The 23885-nt window shown below is 53.6% G+C and overlaps 3 protein-coding genes across 7 annotated transcripts in view; 2 read left to right on the top strand and 1 right to left on the bottom strand.

Moving 5' to 3' along the window:
* CBFA2T3 (CBFA2/RUNX1 partner transcriptional co-repressor 3) overlaps nt 1-9449 on the top strand; it is a 51335-nt gene extending 41886 nt beyond the window's left edge. For all 5 annotated transcript variants that reach the window (XM_087940298.1, XM_087940302.1, XM_087940299.1 and 2 more), the window contains 8 exons: nt 345-434; nt 2391-2572; nt 3348-3598; nt 4177-4262; nt 5808-6003; nt 6980-7048; nt 8054-8244; nt 8533-9449. In XM_087940298.1, coding sequence (XP_087796424.1) covers nt 345-434; nt 2391-2572; nt 3348-3598; nt 4177-4262; nt 5808-6003; nt 6980-7048; nt 8054-8244; nt 8533-8862 — 1395 coding nt within the window. In that variant the 3' untranslated portion in view covers nt 8863-9449. The remainder of the gene's footprint in view (nt 1-344; nt 435-2390; nt 2573-3347; nt 3599-4176; nt 4263-5807; nt 6004-6979; nt 7049-8053; nt 8245-8532) is intronic.
* A 6357-nt stretch (nt 9450-15806) lies between these two features.
* Nucleotides 15807-20525, top strand: PABPN1L (PABPN1 like, cytoplasmic). The gene is made up of 7 exons (XM_087940326.1): nt 15807-16118; nt 16386-16488; nt 16736-16809; nt 17230-17336; nt 17704-17791; nt 18366-18511; nt 18903-20525. The coding sequence occupies exons 1-7, from the start codon at nt 15891-15893 to the stop codon at nt 18940-18942; spliced, it is 786 nt and encodes a 261-aa protein (XP_087796452.1). The 5' UTR covers nt 15807-15890; the 3' UTR covers nt 18943-20525.
* A 788-nt stretch (nt 20526-21313) lies between these two features.
* TRAPPC2L (trafficking protein particle complex subunit 2L) lies at nt 21314-23875 on the bottom strand. The gene is made up of 5 exons (XM_026719775.2): nt 23740-23875; nt 23450-23622; nt 22394-22481; nt 22228-22307; nt 21314-21477 (listed from the first exon to the last, which is right to left on the bottom strand). Exons 1-5 carry the CDS (start codon nt 23770-23772, stop codon nt 21432-21434), a joined length of 420 nt encoding a protein of 139 aa, XP_026575560.1. The 5' UTR covers nt 23773-23875; the 3' UTR covers nt 21314-21431.
* Nucleotides 23876-23885: the final 10 nt, after the last annotated feature.

The following is a 23885-nucleotide window of genomic DNA, read 5'->3' as shown; positions in this document are numbered from 1 at the left end:
ATTCGTCACACAGCAGTTCGGTCTAGAGAAGCGATCGGATTTTGAAGGCACACGCTTGTTTTTGGAGGCAACAGATTAACATGGCTACCATTCTGGAGTTTGTTGGTGCACAACATGCCTGGGCCTTGTTAACCCACCTTACCCAACCCAACCCGATGTGATGGAATTGCACTGCCCAGAATTTCCAGCAAGTTGTTTGGAAATTCTCTGTATTCCCCTCCGAGAGGCATGGAAACACGTCAAGTGGTCAGCAAAGTTGTCCATGAAGAAGGCAGCTTGGATAAAGGCCCTTAGGGCTCCATTGTGGCTTCATCCGTTGACCTCTGTTGATGTTCACCCTGTAGAATTCCACGCTGACCATTGAAGAATTCCATTCTAAGCTCCAGGAGGCCACCAACTTCCCCCTGCGCCCGTTCGTCATCCCGTTCTTGAAGGTAAGGCTTCCTTGTCTCCCCCGGGTGATTCGAGCCCCACTTTTCTTGTTGAAAGAGAGGCTGTGGCTGACCTTGGTCACCGTGAGCCGAGCTTTCCAGCCCTCCTTCATGTAAGGCATTTGAGAACATGCATTAAATGCACGGGAAACTTTTATTTTGGAAAACCCTGCTGGGTGATCAGCACAGCCAGCCGTAGGTGATCCTCCCTGGTGGATCTCAGTTGGCTTCCTAATAGCAGGACCAAGGAAAGAATGAGGATGAGTCAGAGAGGAGCCGTCTTCTCCCATGGAAAGTGTAGCTCCCAAGGACGCTCGCAAGATCATAACGGAAATTACTTCAAGATGAGGAGGAGGAGGAGGAGGAGGAGGGTCTGTTGCAACCCTTTTGCCTGCGGAAATTCCCAGGACAGCCTCTGAGCCTGAGGAGCTGCGGCCAGTCTAAAAGGGACCATTCCGGTTCATGGGCAAACCCTGAGACCGGACAAAGCTCTCCCTTGCTCTGTAGAGCTTGCTCCAACCTTGGTAACTTTACGACTGGTAGACTTCAAGCTGGCTAGCTGAGGAATTCCGGGAGTTGAAGCCCACAAGTTGCCAAGGTTGGAGACCTGCAGTAGAGAATTTCTGCCCATCAGAACAGGCAGACGAAGGGCCATCAAGACCCTCGGCCTGCCAAGACCCTCTCCCCCCCCCCCCCCCCCCAGCTGTGTGTCCTTCTCTCCTCTTGCATGGATTTCTCCGGCCCGGCCCAGCTCTTTTCAAGTATTTTTGCTTGGCAGAATTGCATGACTTCAGAATGGCTGCCTGGGCAAACCTCTGCTGGACAGCAAGGAAACACTTTATTTGGAAATCTCGGTTTTCTAAAAGCATCGTAGCTGTAACGGAGAGTTCGGTTTCTAGATTGATTAAACCTTTCTGGAGAAGCAAGTTGTCCTTCAGGTGAATTTGCTCCTAGAAATACCAGCCGGCCTTCAGATCTTTAGAGATCCGAGAAGAAGACACCCTGAGGTTGTCCTCTCCTCTCCCTTGCCCAAGAGAGCCTCAAAAGAAGGCTGACAGCCCTGGGATCACAGACCACCTTGGGAGTAAGGCTAAAGGCCCCCCCACCCCCACCCCAGTGAGCCCAATTCAACCCTGGTTCCTCTGGGGGGTTATTTGTTCCACAGAGCCCACTTGGGTGACCAACCACCTGTCTCCTTCGGTGCCCGATCTCTACAATCTTTGGGGGAAACTCTTTGGCGGAAGACTGGGTCCGCCTGTAAGCCCTGGTGCCTTTCTGCCAGGGCTGCCTCCAAAGGACGCCCCTCTCTGCCTCTCCTGCTCTCCGGCAGCCTCTCCCAGCTGTCTTCCATGGGGCCTCCAGATGCTTCTCATTACGCTAACTCAACGCAGCATGCCTTTCCCAGAGACATTATTTATTCCTTTTTATTATTTTTCTTTCTGGAAGTGTGGAGCCGAGGCAGAGAGAGAGAGAGAGAGAGAGGGAGGGGGAGAGAGAGAGGAGGAGGGGGGGAGGAGGAGGAGGAGGTTTGCTGTCCTGGAATCCACAGTGGGGCATTTCATCAGCTCTAATGTGTTCAACAGATGGCGGTTTGGCCGGCCGTGGGCTGCTTAAGTAGGAAACCAGGGTTGGCTCGTGGCAGACTTTGCTCGCCTGCTTAATCGCTTCAGTGGATGCTCCTCCCTGGGACGAAGCTCCAGGAGAAGCTCTCTGGGCGGGGCATCAAGCAGGGAGTCATGTTTTATTTACAAACACTTTCTGCTAAGACCCCGGGAGATGGGAAGAAAGACCCCGTAGATTCCCCAGAACCCTTGGAGGAGGCCAGAAGACTTTCTCTGGGGAGATCCTACGATGAGACTCCAAAGCGCTTCCTGCTTCTCTGGAAGGAGAGAGCAGGAGCTCACATCCAGTCAGACTCCTTCGGGAGAGGCTGCCCGCTTGCTCTCTCTCTCCGCTTAGGCCAACCTGCCCCTGCTGCAGCGGGAGCTTCTCCACTGCGCCCGCATGGCCAAGCAGAGCCCCGCCCAGTACTTGGCGCAGCACGAGCAGCTCCTGCTGGACGCCAACGCCTCCTCGCCCATCGACTCCTCGGAGCTGCTGCTGGAGGTCAACGAAGGGGTCAAAAGGCGGACGCCAGACAGGTAGGCCAGCCTCCAGCCTGTGAGAGAAGGGGGGAGGGCAGGGGGGACGCTCTTAAGCTCGGGACAGCCTTGCCAGGCCTTATTCTTCAGACGGACCGTTGACCCGCGTGGGGCTTTCTAGAGGCCAGGTCCTCATCCAGGAGGGTCACAGTCTAAAACAGCAAAGGGGGCTGACAGGCGATGAAAGGAACATCTCCAAGGCAGGTGGTGACCCCGCTGAGAAAGTGGAGAAGCCATTCTGGGCCCTTCTTAGCAGAGAACTCATGTCTGGACATCTTTGCCCCTCAGGATGACCAACACAGAGTGAGGACCCAAGCTCTCCCAGGAGCTTGAGGGGGTTGCCTGCCCCACCTGAGAAGCGGGGAGCACCAGTCTCCCCAGGGCTCCCATTAGCAGAATGACCGAGGTCAGGGGCCCCCACAGCTCCAAAGATATATTGGTTAATTCACCAAGCTGTAGGTTGGCCTTTGGCCTGAGCCGCTCACTCTCCAACCCCATTTGGGAGGTGAACAAAAAGGAGAGGGTTGAACTTGGAAATGTCCCCCTGGAAAAGAGCCGAGGGACGGCTTCTAAAGGACTGGCTGGTTGGAGATGTCCAGGAAGAAGCATTAAAGTGCTATGGTCACTTCCAGGGTTATTTTTACCCTTCAAGCGAAAGGTCCTTCTGGGAAGCTGGAAGGGGCTGCCTTGGGCACTGCTTGGTCTCTGTGGCCAGCCTGGCAAATCAGCTGCAGTGCCCTGACCGTGGGGGTGGGGGGGTGTCTTTTTGGCCCAGGACCAAAGAGAATGGCTCGGACCGCGACTCCTTGCACCCTGAGCACCTCAGCAAAAGGCCTTGCACCCTAAGCCCTGCCCAGCGGTACAGCCCCAGCAACGGGCTCAGCCATCAGCCCAACGGGCTGCCCCACCCCACCCCTCCTCCCCCCCAGCACTACCGCCTGGAGGACATGGCTGTGGCCCATCGCTACCGGGACACCTACCGCCCTCCGGATCCTCGCGACCTTCGGGAGCATCCCCGGCCAGCAGGTGAGAGAGCACTGGGGAGCTGCGGGGGCTGGGGGGATAGAAAGGCCAGCAAAGGTGGGCAGGGGTCTAGCCGGGAAGAGTGGGCTCAGTGGGCCGGTCCCTAAAAAGAGAGGAAGGCTTGAGCACTGCAGGATTGGACCCTGGAAAGAGCTGGGAAGAAGTGATAAGGACGGTGCGCAAAAGAGCTCAGTGGAGCTCGCCTTCCTCCTCCTGCACCACCCCTGGGATTAAGCGGGGTTGGAGAACGGGGGTCTTTGTGTCCACTCCTGCAAAGAAAGCTCCCCTCTTTATGAGAGGGCAGAAGCAAAGGGCGCCTCTGGTGATGTCCCTGCCCAGCAGGGTCCCGGAAAAAATTGGTTTACAATTGCATTTGAATGGAATTCAGCGCTTGCCTTCTTTGGAGAGGCCAGCTGCAGCTGCAGAGCCCTAGCCTTGGCATCCTCCAGGTGTGCCCCAAAAATTGTGGCTACCGACAGGAATGTGGGTGAATGGCCCCTGGTTCCCCAGGGACTGGCGGCTTCCAGGAGGGGTTGAGGTCCTGCCCTTCCACCCCCACTCACGATGCTTCATCTCCGCAGCCGTCCACAGTTCCCGGCAAGAGGAGGTGATTGACCATCGGCTGACCGAGCGAGAATGGGCCGAAGAGTGGAAGCACCTCAACAATGTACGTTCAGCGGTTTCAAATTCTATGATTTGTCGAATTTGTACACAGCTGCCCATTTCCTAAGTGTGACTCTGGGAGGCTCATGACAATTAAAAACATCAGAAACAATAAAAGGTATGAGTGAACACGACGACTATACAAAACTCACCGTTAAACACTCAAGGAGATGTAAAACCTAACCGCAGTCAGTAGCTGAGGACCAAACCCCGGATCTGTTTCAAACAAGGCTCACAGCCACTGTTGGCCCCCCAGGCTTTGGGCCCCAGGCAGGTCCTTCCTCAAGGCCGGCAGGAGAGGAGCCCATCTTGGCTCCTAGGCAACAATGTTCCACGGCTGGGCTCCCTGTACCAACTCTAGGGGTTTGGCAACCCCTGGCAGCTGGATAAGAAGCTGCTCTAGGAATGCCGAACTTTGTGGCCTGGCTTCCGATCCCACCGGAAAAGGCTTGCAAAGGGGTTAGAGAAGAACTGGGGGAAATCGGCAGGTTCTGCGGGTGGAGGGTTGCCTGCGTGGAAGTCAAAGGCCTCAGGACAAAATGAAACATGGGAGCTGCTGCGGCCCTTCCCTTTTGGGCCTGGAAATCCCAAGCCTGCCCCCCCCTCCCCACTTCCCGGCTCTGACTCAGTCGGCTTTTATCTGTTGCTTGGCCTCGCTCTTTTCTGAACAAAGCATCCTCAAGGTAGCAGACAAGAGCGGGGGGGGGGGGTTTCCCTCCCCCCCACTTTATTTTCAATCACTTCTGCTCTGGTTCATTCAGCAGATGCGAATTGCAATCAATCAAATCAAATCAAATCAAATCAAATCAACCTTTATTGTCAAGAGTATAATGAAATTAGTTGAGCCTCCCTTCGTGCATTTCCCGCCCCACAACACAACTCACAGTGAAGACCCAAAAAAATCAATCACTCAGAGATTGGATTCGACAGGGTTAACTGTTGGTTCGGTGATTTATGAGGTTCGGTGATTTATGATGTGCTTCCCTGCACGCTGTGAGGCGTATTTACAGTGAGCCTGTAAATCGTCATCAGCACGCTGCGCGCAGAGAAGCAGCCTTTGAAACAGGCCTCTTTTCCTGCTTTTTTAACTGCAGCTGTGCCATAGATCAGGTAAGAGCCCGGGTGGGCAGGTGGGCACAAACACCAGCAGACATAGAACCAGTTCTATGTCTGCTGTTCTTCAGAGCTGCCAGTTCTACAGAGGTGGGAAGAACCGGTGGAAACCCACCCCTGCAATCACTGCATAAAAAATAAGCCACAAAGTTTAGGAGGGGCCAGCAGAAAAGGAACGGACAGCCCGCATCTGATAAAGGCCCAAGGCTGCCTTTGGCCAGTTGCAGCTGACCTTCCTGCTGGCTAGATGGATGGGAAGCTCCTTCCAGAGCTACCTGGCAGAGGAGGAAGAGGAGGGGTAGAGGGAAGGGGGAGATGGAGAGCCATGCTCACCTCCCTGCTTGCTTTGTCACCTGCACAATGGGGTGGAAAAGGAGCGCACGCTGGGCAGAGGAGAGCGGCTGCCAGGTGTCACAGGTGGGCTTCCTCCCTGCAGCTCCTGAACTGCATCATGGACATGGTGGAGAAGACACGCCGGTCCCTCACCGTTCTGCGCCGCTGCCAGGAGGCTGACCGCGAGGAGCTCAACCACTGGATCCGCCGCTACAGCGACGCCGAAGACATGAAGAAGGGGCCGAGCCCCACCAGCCGCCCCCTCAACAGCACTGCCAACCTGGAGGCGCCACTGCTAGGTACCCCAGTAAGGGAGGAGGCTGTCTCAGCCCTTCCCTGGATCGAGGCCCTTGACCCCAAGCAGAGAGAGTAGCCTTCCTGCTCCTCTCCACAGACTCCGGTATTCCGCCTGCCACTGGAGCTGGGCCTTTCCAACAGCCCTCCCTTCTGGGGCCTCTCGGAAGAACCGGGGTGGGGGTGAGCGAAGGGGGAGGCAGAGGACAACTAGGCTGCCAATCCCCCCCCACTGTCTGTCATGGGTGCGCTAAAAATTGGGAGTGAGTGGAGAGGAACCTTTCCCGCATTCTCCTAGCCTCGACATCTGCTGGGGTATCTGATGAAAACCGAGCCCACTTTATGTGGTCTGAATTGGGGTTTAAGGAATAAGACACTATCAGCTGGGTTTGCAGAGCAAGCCAAGCCTTCCCCCAACAGTCTGCCAGCCAGAGAGGCTAGGCTAAGCCGCTTAAGGCTGACCAAAACAAGCTGAAGGATGGCCTTCGTGCTAGGTCTAACCCAGTAAGTACTGACCACAACTCCTGGCTGCGTTCCACCAACCCGGATGGCTGTCAAGGGGGTTGCACAAACCCATGGGGTCATCACACCCTGGACAAGGGTCTTTGTGTGGCTGTTAGGAGGGATCTTGGCACCACTCGGCTGCCCACTGGGGGTGCCTGGTCTTCCTCCCTGGCATCCACTTGGCTTTGGGGCACTGCAGCCTCCCAGCTCGACATCCTTGCTGGCAAGAACCTCATGTGGTATTTTGACACACACACCCCGCTTTGCAGGTGCCTTTGGGTGCCCACCACCCTCTTGGCTGTGTGTCACAAAGCAGACCCTTCCTCAGGGGAAGCCACAATCCGGCCTCCAGCTCTCCAGGGTCCAGTCAGGGGTGCCGACAAGCTTGACCACGCTCAAGTTTTGCAAAGCCATAAATAACAAGTCGGTTCGTTCAATGCTTCTAAACAGGTTTTTCTCATTCTGCCATTTCCCCAGATGCTCATCGTGAATTTGTATCCAGGCCCCTGTCTGGCTACATGCCGGAAGAAATCTGGAGAAAAGCTGGTGAGTTTTGGGGGGAGGGAGGAAATACTTCTCGTAGAAAATTGGCTCTTGTGTCACTCAAGCAGGCAGAAAATGGTGCAGAGGAATCTGTGGCCAGCCTTGTTTTCCCACCACTAAAAGCCAGGCGAGGGGTTTGGTCCCTTCCGGATGCTGTGCAATCTCTGCTCAAGCCTGATGGAGACTGGCTGGCCACCTCGGGACAGGAGGAGGGATTATAAAGTTGCCGCTTCCCTCTGAGGGATTCTGCCACTGGATTTGCACAGCTTCCTTCCACGTGCCAGTTAAAAACCTAGCTAGTGGCTCCTTTCATACAACAGATTTACTAGTGGAGCACTAGCCTCAGTTAGCTTTTTCTTGTAAGCTCGCATCTTGGGCAAATCCAGGCTACCATACAGTGGGTTTGGTGGGAAGCTGGAAATGGCTTAGTCAGTCATCTGGTGAGGGCTGTTGGATGAATGCCACTTGGGTGGCTTTGCTTGTCCCTGGGGAGGGACTGTGAGAGCGAATTACGGAGAGGGTGGAGCTATTTAGTGGAGAAACAGTGGGGTCTGTTTTTTGACAGTGGGGGGCTTATTTTAGAGTTTAAACCAGGGCTCTCCAACCTTTGGCCACTTTAAGCCTGGTGGACTTCAACTCCCAGAATTCCCCAGCCAGCAAAGCTCCCAGAATTCCCCAGCCAGAAGGGCAAAGCTAGCTGGAGATTTCGAGGAGTTGAAGTCTACCAGGCTTAAAAGTGGCCAAGGTTGGAGAGTCCTGGTTTAAACTACAGTTCTTATACTTCTCTCCTGAAACCAGCTGCCAGGTTTAGCAATCCTGGTCAGTGCAGCCTGGAAGAGCCACCGAAGGGGACGCTGGGCAGGGCAGGTGGCCCTGGAGCCACAGATTGACCCTCCTTTTCCCGGAAGTTCTCAGGCCTCCTCCAGGGCAGCAGCGCCTGGCTTTCTTTGGCCGGCCTGCCCCGACTGAGGCCCCTCTATGATGTCCGCCCTGCGCTCTGCCTTTCAGAAGAAGCCGTGAATGAGGTGAAGCGCCAGGCCATGTCGGAGCTGCAGAAGGCCGTCTCGGACGCAGAGAGGAAGGCGCACGAGCTGATCTCTACGGAGCGGGCCAAGATGGAGCGGGCCCTGGCCGAAGCCAAGCGCCAAGCCTCCGAGGATGCTTTGAGCGTCATTAGCCAGCAGGAGGACTCCAGTGAGGTAGTGACTCTTTCTAGTCCCGACCTGGAGCCGGGTGCCAGAGTAGCGGGCTGCAAGCAGCCATGACTCAGAGCCAGGCGTGTGCTGGTCACGTGGCTCCCCCTCCCTGTGGTTTGGCCTTGCCCTAAACTGTAGGAGTTGAGCACAGCCGGGAGCGCAGCCACGGCCCTTTGTGGATCTGCCACGGGAGAGACGGACCGGGTGCCTGGCGAAGAGTAGAGCGCCTCTTGTCCCCCACGCTTGTCTTTCGCTCCGCGCTGATCTCTGTGCTTTCGCCTTCTCCTGCAGAGCTGCTGGAACTGCGGGCGCAAGGCCAGCGAGACCTGCAGCGGGTGCAACACGGCGCGCTACTGCGGCTCCTTCTGCCAGCACAAAGATTGGGAGAAGCACCACCACGTCTGTGGACAGACCCTCCAGAGCCTCCAACCTTCAGCCGGGGCGGGCTCTTCTGGCCCGGTTGGGCTGCCCGGGACTCCCGCCCAGCCAGACGGGGTGGCCGTGGCCAGTTCCATCCCCGGCGTGGCCCTGGGAGGCAGCTCCAGCAATCCAGGCTCTGCCACCGCCTCGCGTTCTGGCACGCCGGCAACCCCAGCCCCGTTGGACACCACGTCCCGCTAGGCGAGAGACAAAAGGGGACCCTCACTGCTGCTGCTGCTGCTGCTGCTGCTACCACTGCTCTCCAAATGGAAAAGGAAAAACAGAACCAGAAAACTGCATTCAATGCAAACCCTCAGCTACCTGACACGTGTTTGACCTCCAGAGCAACCTCTGACTCTACGACGGAATCCTCACGAATCCTCAGACCCGGCTTTAAATGGAGTTAAGGCAAGCCCCGAGCCTCGTCCGTTCTTCCAAGGCGGGGATGACGGTGGGAGACCCCCGACCCAAAGGATGTGGGGGAATCGGAGGCGGTGGTGGTTGTTCTTTTCTTCTCCTCCTCCTCCTCCTCCTCCTCCTCCTCCTCGGACGAGGCATCGGCAGGTATCCCCACCTCTTGACTTGGGGACAGGAAGGGAAACGGGAGGGGGCTCCCTCTGCCTCCTCCTCCCGGAGGTGCGTTCGTGGAAGTAAAAAGAACGGAAGCCCCTTCCTCTGAGAGAGGGAGGAAGGGGCAGAAGAAGGCAGGGAAAAATGGATTTCAGTTACAAAAAGCAAGCCTTTTTTTTTTTCCTTTTTGTAAAAAAATAAAAATAGACAATAAAAACATCAAACTCTTTGGCTTTAAGTAAAACAGAAAGAAAAAAAAATCCAAAAAGTACCCACAAAACCAAGTAAAGGAAGCTTACCTGTAAACTACCTTGCTAGTTAGCCAAGAAATACACCACGTTCACCTCTGCTCCAAAGGAAATCCAAAAACAGAAAAGAAAAAAAAAAGAATCCAAACTTTTTTCCACTGCCAAAGTTTCTTTCTTCCTCCTTTCCCCTTTTCTTCCCTTGATTGACTCCTTCCTCTCCTTCCTCAGGACGGAGGCTTTATTTATTAGGCTTTGGTGAAGAGAGGAGTCGTCCCGCATCCTTCGGCTACTTCCTTCTCACCGCTGGGCAGAGGCTGCGGCAGCCGCAGCTGGTGGCGTTTCTGCTCCTTTGTGTTCCTGGAGGGGGAGGGGAAGGGGGACTTCATTGCACGCGGACCTGGGCCTGTTCCGACGTCACCCTGGAGAAGGACAGACGTGCAACCGTGGGATTCGGAGAAATTTTCGTAGAATAAAGCAAAAAACAAAATCAAGTATCCACCACTTTTGTGAGTGTGAGAAGGTGTGTTTGTGTGTATATGTGTGGTGTGTGTGAGAGAGAGAGAGAGAGAAAAGAGAGAACGTGTGGGGTGGAGATGACTCTACAAACTCCCTCGCTTGGTGGATTATAAAAACCCATTCTGCTTTTTTATATACTATATATATATATATCGCAAGCCCCGTTGTGTTAACCAGCCACCACACGGCCTGTTCCAGAGAGAGGTGTGCGATTCCCCGCTGCCTGCCTGCCTGCCTGCCTCCCCTTGGCTAGATTGGTTCCTGGGCGGAACGTCCCTGTCTTTCACCTCCATCCCACCCCCCACCCCCCCACCCCTCTGCTCTCCATAATCCACCCATCTTCCCAGGCAGGGTTTTTGCAGTTTCCTTCTTGGCTTTTGCCCGAAGAACCGAGAGGCGCCTGTCTCGTCTTCTCCTCTTCTGAAGACCGGGTGCCAGGTTGGCCCAGAGTCACCCTGGCCTCGGTGTCTCCTCATTGGCTCTTCTCCCCAATCTCTCACTGGGTCTCCCCGGTGGGCAGGGGCTCCCTCCTTCCCTCCCTCCCTCCCTCCCTCCCTCCTGCAGCTCCTGTAGCTCCTGCGGCCTTTGGCCTCCTGTTGCCATTCTGGGTTCGTCTTGCTTTTTCTGGAGGAAACCAACCGATGTTTGCCCGGGGAGGAGGAGGAAGGGGAGGAGGAAACAGTGGCATCCAATGGTCACATTCTTTGCATCACTGTACAAAGCACTGAGGACGGGAGTGCAATAGGGGGGGAGGGGGGAACGGCATGGCTGCAGGGAGTGGGGGACCACTTTTAGGAGTTCAGGGCAGAAATGTTGTACTGTTAATGTGAATGTAAATAGTCTTTGCAAAAGTTTCCAAAAATATTGCTAATAACCAGAGTGGTGGCGATGGGGAGGAGGAGGAGGAGGAGGAGGAAGAGACGTTAATGGACAACCACTGAAGTACACGTAGCGGTTGGGGAAAGGGGACCTTCCAAGAAAGGCCCATTGCTCTGCTCCTGAGAAGAGGAAATTTTCTAGAAGTGCAGAACTCGGAGTTTTCTCAAGGAATCTCTTTTTAATCCCCCTTAAACAGCCTGGACCAACTTCCTCCCCTTCCATTTGCTTGGCCTGCAGGGTTCTTGGAGGCCTCTCTGGCTGGGGAGCATCGGGGTTGTAGTCCGATACTTCCAGAGGTCATCAAATGGGACGGTGCTACCATTACTCCGGCCACTGCCCGTAGAGCTGGTGTCCCTCCATGGTCCTTCTTGCCTTCGTTGTATGTCCCTCCCCACTTTTGATTGGCTCCTCACATCCACCCCCGGTCCTCTCCAGCCTGGGAAAGAGACCGAGGTCTCCGGAGCATCGCAGGGTTTTCTTGGTCATATCCCCAGTTCGGGGCGTTCCTTCCCGGCCATTCTGTCCTCTCCAAATTCAAGCATCTCAACTGCTCTTCTTCCTCCCTGCCCACATATGGAGGCGTTTCCTTCACCAGAATGACCGGTTATTCTTGCAAGGGGCTCAGCTCTCTCTGTTAGATGGGGCTGCCTGATGTGGATTATGGGTTCACTTTGAACTGCCTTGGCTTCCACTTCGGAAGCCCTGGAGCCCTGATCCTGTGTTGGTTGGGATCCTGATGTTCAAAGAGGCAGCCTTTCGTGTTAAAGCGGGGAGGGGGATTATGGGCTGGCTGATCAGTCTCTTGCTTGGCATGCCAGCAGTCTTTCTTTCTGGGCAGTGGCTGGGTCGTTGTCCCCTATTCTCCCTCCGACTCACTGGCATCCCAAAGGCAGGCAGGAATCCTTGGGAATTTACGATAGACCAAGAATTAAATAAGTGATTGTTTGGGTCAAAACCAAACGAGGAAGAGAAGGGAATGTCTCTGCCAGAGTTTCAAATAAGCCTCCCAATTCTTAGAGCTATTTTATAAAATGTTATCGCTTAGATTTCACTCAACGCGATGGCCTGAATTGGCCACCGATGTAGCCGTGGCAGTTGAATTAAGTGTCCGTGAATTTGGAGGGATCAAATTTGAGCCGCAGCGTTTTGGGCTGCAGCCTAGGAATGCCTTCAACCCCATCTGCAAACTCTTACTTGTGCATGGAGCCACTTGCAAACTTAAAAGCAGAGTGACCTCTTTAAAAGGAAGAGACCACTCTGCAAATGTGGGAAATTGTACGTCCTTTTGGGCTGGCTCAGATCAACTTTGCACAGCTATTTCCAAGTTGACTTTTCCCAGGGATTTTGACAGGCTGTTGAATCCATCTGTGAGCTGCGCTCTGAGTCGTTCCTGAGAGTCTCTGAAAAACACGGTATCCTTTGCTCGTGTTGCAACTTTGATCTGGGTTTGTTTGTGAGGATCCACAGGAGGCAGTTGGTACTCAATGTGCCATGGGGAGAAAAAAAAGTTTGTTGCAAATAGAGGTTGCTCTCGTCTTCTTGAGGGATAATTTCATGGTCCTCCGGTAGACCAAAGGACGCATTGCTTCCTTAGCTGGTTGATGAGTCTTGCCCTCTTGTCCCTCTTTGCTTCCTTCCACGCAACGGGAGTTCCCATCTCTTGAGACGGAGATCTCATCTTTCCATGCTTACTCACTTTACGATGCCCTTGAATTCCCTTCTTTGCGGCTCTCCGTCTCTTAATCCTTCTCTGCTAGGAAGATTGTCTTGTCTCCTGGGAAGAGGCTGGCCTGACTTCAGAAGAGGGGCCTTCTCCCGGAGGGCCACTAGGGGTATTATCCAAGAGGGCCACTGTTATTTGTGGGCTTAATTTACAGGTTGGTCCAAGGGCAGGAAGGAGCCGCCAGGTGAGGCAGGCCTACCTCTCCCCTGCCGATCCTCAGTGATGGGCTCCCTGCAGAGCAAATAGGAAGGAAAGGGACCTGCTGTGGCTCATCCGTTGGGTCGTCAAGGGGACCATATGGATGCCACCGGTGCGATGGCTTCCTTGTGTGTGTGAGAACATGATGTGGGAAGAGGATGCCGGTTTGTCCTGAAGGCAAGGACTTTTCCAGAGGGCTGTGGGAGTGGACTGAGGTCACCTCCCCGTTTTCTCTGCAGCAAATGCGCTTCCCATGGGATGGCTCTGCAGAAGGCCAGCACAGCTGTGTCCTTGTGACCAAGGGGGGGTCCGTCTGTCTCTCAGGATGGAACCTTTGCTCAGAGAGTGGAACCGGAGGAAAAGAGAAGCACAGAGCAGCTGGTGGGAAAACCATCCCAGCACCAACCTAGCTTTAAAGACTTGGCTGAATCTCATCAGCTGGAAACCAATCCGCTGCCCATCCTCCCGTTGTCTTCCATCACTACCCCCTCCCCAGCCCGGAGCTCTGGTTCAGGATCAGGGGTGGAGAACACGATCCCAATTCTCCTCTGTGGCTCTCATTTCCTCGCGGTTCTTGTGGGTGGGGAGCTCAGTCCAGCAATTCTGGAGAACCAAAGCGTTCCTCCACTTGAGCTCCAAGCCGGCCTCCTTCCTGGCAGCCTTCGGGTCAGAGGGGGCACCTTCCTGGGTCTGGTGCCAGGCCTCAAGCGTCTCTGCCAAAAGACTCCGAGGCTGCCAGTTGTAGGGCAGAAACAAGCCCCCACCCTCCCCAGGGCGGAGGAGAAGCGCTGTTCTCAGGGTGCCCAGCAAGCGAATCGCGCACAGAACTGTGCAATACTTGAATCAAAGGGTTTGGGAGCGTGGAGGGACATCGCTTGTTCTGACCAAGAGGGGAGCGTGTGTGTGTGTGAATGCTTGCAAAGAGGTGTCAAAAGGGGGAAATCGTAGAAATCTAAGCAAATCCAATTACGAGCAAAAGAGAACCCAGGTCCCCTCTTCCTCCCCCCCCCCCACCCGCCCCGCCCCTGGTGTTTATGGGTTTCTGTGGCCATTCCAGAGAAATGATTCAGTGGTAGAAGGGTTGAGTTTGGGGGGGCCCTTCTCTTGGCATGCTCTCCCCCCCCCTTTCCCTTGTGGTTTCCTGCTTTCTCTAAATGTACTGTATGTTTGACCCGTGGAAGATGTAAACTTTATGATTCAGGTTATGTCTGTTCTTAACTCTGTATCTGTGTAATAAAGATGATTTAATATCATGCAGCCGGGTCCATTCCTCCTGTGTCCACAAAAGCCCAACTGGCACCCTGCAAGCAGAACAAACGGAAGAACAGCCTCGTGGTCCGGTTGGAGTCCCCGGCCAGCACCTTAGGTTGAGAAAGGGACCAGCGGGCTTCAGGTAGCCACGACAGGAGTGACGGAGGCTTCTTTCGCCCAGCAGGCTAAGCCAGAATCAAACTAGCCACCTTAGGGCTTAGCCGTACCAGTCCAGCCACTGAAGCCCAGCAGGAGGGAGGGGATCCCGGATGTGCGAGATCAAGGGCTTGATTGGGCCTGGCTTAATGAGATGCAGGAACGCCCCAACTGGGGCCCCTTCGACCAGCTGTGGGCCCAGCCTTTGAGTCCGACCTCTGCCCCCTTCATTCAGGAGTGACCGCTGACCCACAGCAGCTCAATTGGCACAGACTCCCACGGACAGACTTCTCAGTCTGGATGCTCCCCAAAGGAAAGTCGGGGGATAATTCAATGAATTGATGGGAACAACAGCCCTCCCCGTGTGTTCAGGTTAAGATGGAGGGTGTTTGCTTGCTCTTCCTCCCCTGCTAGCTTAGTTTCCCCCCCCCCTTGTGGATGAAATACTGCACCTGATTGGCTGTTAAAGAGATCAAATGGAGCACCAGAGATTCTGTCTCAGCTGTTGCTTCCTCCAAATTTGCCTGGCCTTGATAGGTGGGAAGACGGCCAAGGGTTTGCTGCCAAAAAGGTGTGAGTAATCATGTTTGGACTTGGGGCAAGGTAAGGTATGACTGTAGGCTCAGCTTCCTCGTGTGCAGGAACATTACTTCTCGCCAAGGGCTTCGGTTTTGTAATTAAGAGGGTCCTTTGAGGATCCTTCATGGTAGAGCGCCAGAGGTTTGGATGTCGGCTTACTCTGAAGACATACTGGCTTGTTGCTTTTGGTAATTGTTGGGACCTAGACTAAGATTTAGGGGGTTACAAACCATACACACAAGCCATGGCTTAGTATAATCATGAATTCAGCCAACATCTACCAATTTGGAACGTCCTGAAAGAGTAACAATAATGGATTGCACATTTAACAACTTTTGCTGTTGGAGACAAGCAGAACCGCTTAGGAGGGGTTATGCTTGAAGGTTTTGCACCGATGTGTGTGTGGGGGTGTGTAAGGCTTAGATAGCAAAATGTTTTGAGTTTGCTTCTACAAGGAAACTCCGTCCTTGCCTGAGCAAGTCTTGCTCAGCTCAGGGGGATACTTCCAGGAGTGCATCTACAGCCAGCCTTCTTGGAGAGCACGGAGTGTGGCCCTCGCCGTGAGACGTCCAAAGCCACCTCTGAGCTAGCAACACAGCCACTGTTGTCCTGCATGCGAAAACAAACCCACCCTTCCCTTCTCCTTGGCCCCCTCATAGCATAAGCTGGGCCTTACTCCATTCCCCAGCAATTCGCAGGCAGGGAGCCAGGAAGCTATTTTTGGAGGCAAGGTTAGGAGTGGTCACAGGGAAAGGAAAGCGGCTCCCACGGTCTCTTGGCTCGTCTGCAAGCCCAGCGTGAAAGGCAGTCCCGACTTAGCCCCGGCATAGCAGTTGCCATTGCCATCTTGTGGATTCCACACACTTGGTGAAGTGTGGCGCCTGATAAAGCCTTCTCAACAAACACAACACACGCTTGGAAGGCTGGTTCCTCCTATGAACTACTAGACCCCACCTGAGAAGGGGCAAGGCACTTCCCTCCCGCTTTGGGGCACGGATGCCAGACCCTCAAGGGGACGTGAGAGGAGGGGGACCCAGAGAAGCCAAAGAAAGGAAAGAGTGGGGAGGGGAAGAACCCCGACAAGGCTGGGGAAAGAGAGCAACTCCGCCATGACGCCTCCTAGGCAGCCCAGATCCCTAACCTTGGTGATGTGGCTTTCCCCAAGCCGTCCCTTCCTGGATTCTGGATCCTGGTGGTGCGATCCTCCTGCTTCCGACACCAACCATTCTCCCTGGGACGCAACTGAAATCTCTGCTTGGCAGAAAAACATGGAAGGCGACTCAGCCTCGAGCCCTGTGGAAGGGGCCAACCCCGAGGTTCAGCAGGCAGAAGACCCCGTGAGTCTTACCCCGAGACGTGGGTCAGCTCAGAGGGAGCCTCTGGTACGGGAAGGTCTCCTCAAGGCTTTCCCTAATCCTAGGCCGCCTCTTGCCCACATTGGGGGTGGGGATGGGGGGTTGGGGGCAGGTCGAAAATGTGGGAATTTGGGGAAACCAGCCACCCTTGGAGGGCTGGGAAGGGCTCCTTCCAGGGAGAGCTCTGGGCCTGGGGGAGAGGGCTGGTTCTCGTGCTCCTCCTCTACTTTGGCTTCTCTTGGGGTGAAGGAGCTGGAGGCCATCAAAGCCAAAGTCCGTGCCATGGAGGATGATGAATGGCTGCAGGAGCTGCAGGACGAAGCCAAGTCTCTCCTTGTGAGTTCAGACCCAGGTACGACTCGTGCCAAGCAGGGCTGCCCCATGGGGGTTGCCCCCGGGCCCTTCCTCAAGTGGGGGCTGCTGCTGCTGCCGCCCTGATCTGAGGTTTCGAGAAATCAAACGATTGGAAATAACGGCAGGGGGATTGCAACTCCTCCAATTGCCAGGCCCCACATTCAGAGACTGGCAAGGGAGGGCATGGGGCTGAAAAGGCTGGCAAAGACCCCACCCTAACTACTAGAGTTGTCTTTCTTGTGCAGATCTTCCGTTACCTTCTGTTAGAATAAACGAGAAGAAAGTGGAGGCTGACCAGCGCTCGATCTATGTGGGAAATGTAAGAAAGAAGAAAGAAAGAAAGAAAGAAAGAAAGAAAGAAAGGGGTTAAACCAGAATCCGTAATGAATGGTGGGCTTCTGTCTGAGAGGGGCTCCCTTTCTCCCAGTTATTTATTTATTTATTGGGAGCCTGGCATTGTTACATTAGCCAGGAGACCACAGTGCCAATGCAGAGTAAGTAAGTGGGGCTGCCTATTAACCAGCTTTGTTAAGTACGCCCTTCAGGTATTCTGGTTTCTCTTCGGATCCTATAAATCTTTCGACTTTTACTTTCTCCCTGACCTGTGATAGGAAGCAGGTCTGAGATCCTGCGTTTGTGGGAATTTACTCCCTGATGCTTTGGGTCTATGGAAACTATTGATAAGACTGCAGGGCTCTCAAGCAAAGGACACCCGAGTTCACCAGCGTGGTTTTCACAGGTAGATTATGGAGGAACGGCCGAAGAACTGGAGTCCTACTTCAACAGCTGTGGACAGATCAACCGAGTGACTATCCTTTGTGACAAGTTCTCAGGCCATCCGAAAGGGCAAGTGACTGTTATGGGGAAAGGGTGGGGGGGAGGAGAGTTGGTTAGGAAGGAAGGAGCTGCCTACCCAGGTTGGTTCAGGGCCTTTGTTTCCTAGGGCAGGCAGCTATCATCTATCTCAGAGGTCTTCAAACTCGACAGCTTTAAGACTTGTGGACTTCAACTCCCAGAATTCCTCCTCCAGTCATGTTAGCTCAGGAATTCTGGGAATTGAAGTCCACAAGTCTTAAAGCTGTCGAGTTTGAAGACCCTTGATCTATCTTATCTATCAGATTTGCCACTCATCTCCTATCCAACGACTCCAGGCAGCTTACAACATAAACTATGATAAAGGTTCTATTTGTTTTCACATCCTCTCTTCTTGCAGGTATGCCTACATAGAATTCGCTGACCAGAGCTCTCTCAAAGCAGCCATGGAACTGGATGAAGGCACATTCAGAGGCCGCATCATCAAGGTAAGCCCTGTGGGAGCCTGTTCTGGTGCAGGATCCTACCATTAAACAGGAGTTTTTGCGGGATAGAGGATATCTCTGATCCCTGATTCCTGCTTGGTTGCTCCCTGTCAATAGCCGAGGGCCACCCAAGCTGAACTCCTGTCATCGTCATAGTTTCTCGTCCCCTGCGTGGCTCATTAAAACACATTTCTGCGGAATGCTTACAAAATATTTAGTAGCCTTCCTGGAAATTTTGGAAGCCCAGCTGGGCAGATAAATTCAAGGCTGGCTTCAGAAGATGCCTTAGCCTTGAGCGTAGTAACACTAACCCATGCACTCAGATTGATGAGATCGTGGCAGGACTCGCACTGTTATGCCCTGCGCAGAGAAACTGGGTTATGCCTGAAAGGGGTGGGTTGGTTTCCACAACACAGTGCAGCTGCACCACCTGCCACCCAACCTTCTTTGGCACGTAAGGCTGACATGCTGACCCATTTTAATTTCCCTTCCAATGAGCCGGGGTGCAACTGCTCTTCATTCTCTGTTTCCACCCGTCCCAAACTGCTTCCTTGGATCCTCGTTGTTTTGGCACCAGGTGCTGCCCAAAAGAACCAACTTTCCAGGGATCAGCTCCACAGACCGCGGAGGTTCCAGGGGACGCTTCCGAGGACGGGCAGCCCTACCTCGTCATGCCAGCTTCTGCGGGGGGCAGTGTTCCAGGCCCCGTGGCAGAGCAGTCAGGTGAATGGGCAACATGGCATTCTTTCTGGGAAACTGTCTTTCTGGAGGGGGATGAGGCCGAATCCTGACTCCTCCATTGGCGTGTTTGAAGGAAGCCCAAACTTCCCACCGGGCTGCCAATTAGAAGCATAGCTCTAGTTTTGCAGTTGCCGTCTTGGTCTTGCAAAAGTCCACATTTCCGCTTTTGTCAATATGGGATAGTGGTTAAGCCGCCCCAGATCCTTGGGGAGGATTGGAGTACCATCTCTCCAGGTGATTAGCCGTACAAGCAAGAAGATCTGGGGAGATCTCCTCCTGAATTATGTGTGCTGGGGATGAAGATCCAGGTGGACTAAAGGATGATAAAACTGATGCCTGGAGCTTTGTGCACCCACTTCTTCTTCTTCTTCAGGGGCCGTGGGAGGATACCTGCCTGGTACACGCCTTACTAGCTGGCAAAGGAGACAACTCGAGCGACACACCAGGAGGAATTCAGAAGGGAAGAGGAGGAAGCTATCTGTACTTGTTGTTACTTGTCGGCCATTTGTGAGGAGCCACTGTCCTGTTTGTCCAGAGAGCAGCCATTCTTCTCCCTGGCAACTCAAAGCAGTGGGTGGCAAGGAAGCCAGCAGAGGCACCCCAAATCTTGCTGGCCTGGCTTGCAGGGGGAGGGGGGATTATTTTCTCTCTGAAAGGCCTGGACTCCTTGTCATTCTTCAGCAGCTACATGCTATAATATCCGGGGCTGCCACTCTCTTTTGCCCGGAGGCTTAAAGCCCTTAATCTGGGCCATCATGGGAAGGTCAGCAAGGGAAGGAACCCACCCCTCAACCCAAAACCCAGTTATCCAGCATGTCCTGTTGCGGAATCTAACCACACACCCCTGCCTCCACCTCCTCCAAAGTCCTCATTGAAATCACTAAAAATCGGTTGGGTTTGCAGGAGAGAGGATGTAAAACCATCCAGTTCTCTCCTTTTGCAAATTTGGGGTATCTCTGCATGCCACTAGGCACCAAGTCATACAAGCAGCCTGTTATGATTTGTGAAAGTGTGTGTGTGTGTGTGTGTGTGTGTGTGTGTGTATACAAGGGACTGGCAATATGGGTGTGGACCAGCACATCTGCCCTGCCCTTTTGCAATCACCCTGAGGGTCTTCCCACACCTTTTTAAATGCCCCTCGCTTGTGCAGCTTGGAAAGCACTAGAAAAAGGGATTTTCTGCAAGAGGCAAGCCAGCTGGGAGGATGGCAGTGAGTCTTGGGGTTCCAGGGATTTATTGTAGGTCACTGCATCCCAATACACCCTGCTCCTCATTTTAAACTAATTTAAATTAAGTTTCTTCAAAATAAGTATAAAGGAATTTTTACTATAGGGCTCACCTGCTGCAATATTGTTTTGCACACCTTTTACCCCAGCACAACCTGGTACGTCAATTCCTGCTGCCAATGCAGCTTACGGTGCCCAACAAAACCTTTAATCCATTGTGGAGTTTATAAGAAAAGTCAGCATAGCAACTTGTGAATTTTCTCAAAATAGACTAGTTGAGTTCACATTTTATTGAAATGATCTTTCCCCTTAGTTCTCTTGCAGCAGACAAAAAAAAAAGGAATTTGTCCTTGGATCTGTAAATTATGCCTCAAAGTTCTCTCTACGAGCACTGGAGATACTGGAAGCGAGTTTTACCATGTTAAAAAATATATATATATTCATTTTTGCAAGTGAAAAGATGGGACTGATCTGCTGAAAGCATTTAAGGAAGTGGGGTGGGTGGGGGAAAGGCCTCCTGGTTAGACCCTGTGAAGCTGACCTGGAAGTGTCAGGACAGACAAGGCTGGGCACCTTACACAGGGCAGTTTCCTGGGGATTGGGCCCTCCAAGAATAATAAACTGGCAGAGGTTGAAACAGGCAGAACGAAAAAGGAGGGTTATATTAAAATGAATGTATCAATGAACAGATATGTAGTTTGTGATAAAGTTCCATGTTGTAAGACGTTTATCTTTTTTACAAAATAAATGATCCTGCTAGTGAAAATTAAGCTTTACAGCCACCGCGGCTGCCATCTCTCTGGTACCTTCAGCGCAGAGCTGGGCAAACAGCAGCCTTTGCGTATTCCCTCCTCAGTGTAAGTCGGGGGTGGCATTTGCCCTGTGGCGTCATCGTTGTTATTATTAAAGACAAGGTCTAGCAAAAAGCAAGCTGGAGGGAGAATTAGCCTAGCTTTCTGACATCCTAGCTTACCATGTGGAAAGGCATTGAGAAGGATTCTAAGGAGGAATTTCCTGACAGTAAGAACAATTAAGGAGCGAAACAACTTGCCTGCAGAAGTTGTGCGTGCCCCAACACTGGAGGCTTTTAAGAAGAGATTGGAGATTTGTCTGAAATCGTATAAGGTTTCCTGCCTGAGCAGAGGATTGGAGTAGAAGGTCCCTTCCGACCCTGCTATTCTGATATAAATACATCCAGAGGCCACAGTCAACAGAGGGGAAGCCTACGGTGTCCCATTCTGGCCCTTCAAGGGAGAAAACAAGGCTCTCTCCTCTCTCTGTTTCTTGCAGCAAAATGTCTTGGCTGGCCTTGGAATGGAACCTCAGTCAGGCTGTTCAACCCAAAGGGGTATTACTATACACTTACTCCAAAGTCTTCCGATGGGGATTTCTCAGTGCAAGCCCCTCCCTCTTCTAGGACAGCCATTTATATAGAATGGTGCAGGTTCTCCTGGCTTGAGCGCAGGGGGTTGGACTAGACGTCCTCCAAAGTCCCTTAAAACTCTTCTATTATTATGGGTCTCATGCCCCTTGAGTAGCCCTGCAAACACTTCAGACGGACTGAGCAAAGGAGTTTATTTTAAGGATACAGCAGCAAAGGACAGAAGACCAACAAACGACTCCGTGCAGGGCGGGTTTTCTCAGCCTAAGGAGCTGGTAGAAGAGGCAGCAAACCTTCAGCAAACTTGAACCATCATGGACATCACCATGTTATCAAAGGCCCTTGAAATGCAGAGAGAGGAGACTTTTAAAGCAGGAGCCAGGTCACCCTGCACCCAGCCCACCTGAGAGACGGGCCGATTTAGGGGTACAGGTAGGGCAGTTCTCCCCCTGTGCAGCTCCCTGCCAGTCCTTGTTCTGCTGCACCAGCACCAGCCACGCCCCTCGCCCACCTGCTGAACCCAGCAGCTTCCTTTCCCTGCTCAGCTAATGCCTTTCCTTGGCTTTTTCCCTATTCTTCTGCCCAGAATCCATTTGGCCCATTCGCAGAGCCAAATAAAGCCCCAGTTGGTACAGCCAACCCAGAACCCCCGAAACCTGTCTGGGCTTGGGAGCAGACTAAGCAAAACCCAACAGCTCTGTTTCCCTAATCAATACCCCTGTTCTGCCCCATTCAGTCTCTGCATTTAGCAAACAGATAGCAAGCGTGGAATTGTGTCACCTGCACTACGGTCGTAAGTCCAAGCATCATGAGCTGCATTCAGGCATCGTGGTAATCTACTAAGCCCAAAGCAAGCAATTTAGGACTGGTAAAATGTACGAATCCCTGGGTTTGTGAAAGGCAGCTATCCCCTCCTCCCCTGCTCCCCCTACCGTCCGCATTTGGGTTCCCTTGCAGGCACACAGGACCTTCTGGCTGTCTCAGGGGCCTCTGTCCAGGCTTCTCCTTCCCTACCAATCCAATTAGCCGGCTGGGGGATTCTAGGAATTGAAGTCCACACTCTTTCAGGTGGCTGAGGTGGAGACACTCACCTCGACTGGATTTGGTCTCCAGGGTTGTAAAAGGGGTTACACATGACATCTGTATACGAATTGTGCAATTTCCTGAACATCTGCAAAGAAACCACTTCCGCTATATTTAATCACAAAAGGGCTTGTATGTCCCCAGAGTGGATTCTGGGAGATGCCCCAGACTTACACTACGGATTTCATTGTCTCGGAGCGCCGTGTTGGAAGAATCCACCACCATCACAAACTTGACTTTGGAATTGGTCACGTAGCCGTAGCTGCTTGGCTGGTTAAGGGACTTTTGGAGATGGGAGGCTGATCTCCCACCAGCCCTGCGTCTCTTTGTCGTTTATCCAGAGATGCCCGAGATTGGATTGGGGGTTTTGATCTGCCACTCAGCTACACATCAGCAGGCCTAGGAGAGAGAGCCTGGCTGCAAAAGCCTGATTACTAGATAGACCAGGAAAAAGACAGAAAGAAAGACCCTCATGCTGGGCTGCGGTCTAGGGGTCCCTTGGCCTTTTTGCAGCCCGGATCGGACAACCTGAGCCTCCCCATCTCGTATGTCGAGACCGCCAGAGGTCTCCATCCTAACTGGATGGAGGATTAAGTACCAGAGGCGGTTCCTGTTTGCACAGCCCAGCTTAAGCAATGGCTTAAACGCAGGGGTCTCCAACTGTGGGTTTGCTGGCTGAGGAACTCTGGGAGTTGAGGTCCACAAGTCTTAAAGCGGCCACGGTTGGAGACCCCTGTTCTAGGGGAACCTTGGAAAATGTGCTTTTTTGGTGTCTGCTCCTATCTTGGGGAACAATTCCACCCCCCATGAGATTTGGCAGCCCCCCACCCGCTTAGCTTTTCAGAAGGTATTAACGCCTAGCTTTTAATCCCGGTGCCGAGTAGGATGGCACAGATCCGTGTTTCTCAACCTCAGCCCCTTTAAACTGCGTGGACTTCAACTCCCAGAATTCCCCAGCCAGGCAACGCTTTCCCCAGCTATGCTGGCTGAGGAATTCTGGGAGTTGCGGTCCACAAGTCTTAAAGTGGCCAAGGTGGGAGAGCCCCGTTTTTCAAACCTGACAATCGTTGGACTTCAACTCCCAGAATTCCCCAGGCAACAGTATCAACCCTGGGAGCTGAAGCCCACCCGTCGGACAGCTGCCCGGTTTGAAGTGTCCCTTCCAGGCTCCCTCCCTCGCTCTCTGCTGGGCGGGTCAGCCCCTCCCCTGCATCCCCCGGGCAAGGATACACCTTGTAGTCCTCGGTGGGGTAGAGGAGGCCGAGGTAGAGCTCCCGCTGGTCCACCAGCGCCTTCCCCAGCGCCGAGACCTTCTCGTCCACCACGTCCAGCGAGGTGTGCACCGTGTAGTGGAACTTCAGCTCGTTCTCCGTGGGGAGGCTCTTGATGTACAGGGGGTAGTTCTGGAGGGGGGGGGGAGAGGTGGTCAGAGGGCGCCGGCCGCGCCCGCCCCGCCCGGAGGGAAGGAGCGCCGGGGGGTCCCTCGTCCTCCCCCCACCTCTCGCCCCTCCCGCGCCCACCTCCTTGGCGATCACCGCGATGCACACCGCCATCCTGGCTCCGGGCGGGCGGCGGGCTTCCTCTGCCCTCACTTCTGAGCACGTGGTCCGCAACCCACCAACCGCGTCCCGCTCCGCCTGCGGGTTTGGGGCGCGTGACCCACTCG

Source organism: Pseudonaja textilis, chromosome 11 (genome assembly GCF_049901715.1).
Source record: "Pseudonaja textilis isolate UNSWEBS1 chromosome 11, rPseTex1.2, whole genome shotgun sequence".
Lineage (NCBI taxonomy): Eukaryota > Metazoa > Chordata > Lepidosauria > Squamata > Elapidae > Pseudonaja > Pseudonaja textilis.
This window is presented reverse-complemented; position numbering and strand designations above follow the sequence as displayed.

Bases quoted from the DNA above. Each gene is read 5' to 3' on its own strand.
- PABPN1L (XM_087940326.1), top strand. From the start codon at position 15,891: ATGACGCCTCCTAGGCAGCCCAGATCCCTAACCTTGGTGATGTGGCTT. The intron at 16,489-16,735 runs GTACGACTCGTG...TTTCTTGTGCAG, and splicing joins CCTTGTGAGTTCAGACCCAG to ATCTTCCGTTACCTTCTGTT. The intron at 17,792-18,365 runs GTAAGCCCTGTG...TTTTGGCACCAG, and splicing joins TCAGAGGCCGCATCATCAAG to GTGCTGCCCAAAAGAACCAA.
- TRAPPC2L (XM_026719775.2), bottom strand. From the start codon at position 23,772: ATGGCGGTGTGCATCGCGGTGATCGCCAAGGAG. The intron at 23,623-23,739 runs GTGGGCGCGGGA...CCCCCCCTCCAG, and splicing joins TCGCGGTGATCGCCAAGGAG to AACTACCCCCTGTACATCAA. The intron at 22,308-22,393 runs GTAAGTCTGGGG...GTTTCTTTGCAG, and splicing joins GAGACAATGAAATCCGTAGT to ATGTTCAGGAAATTGCACAA.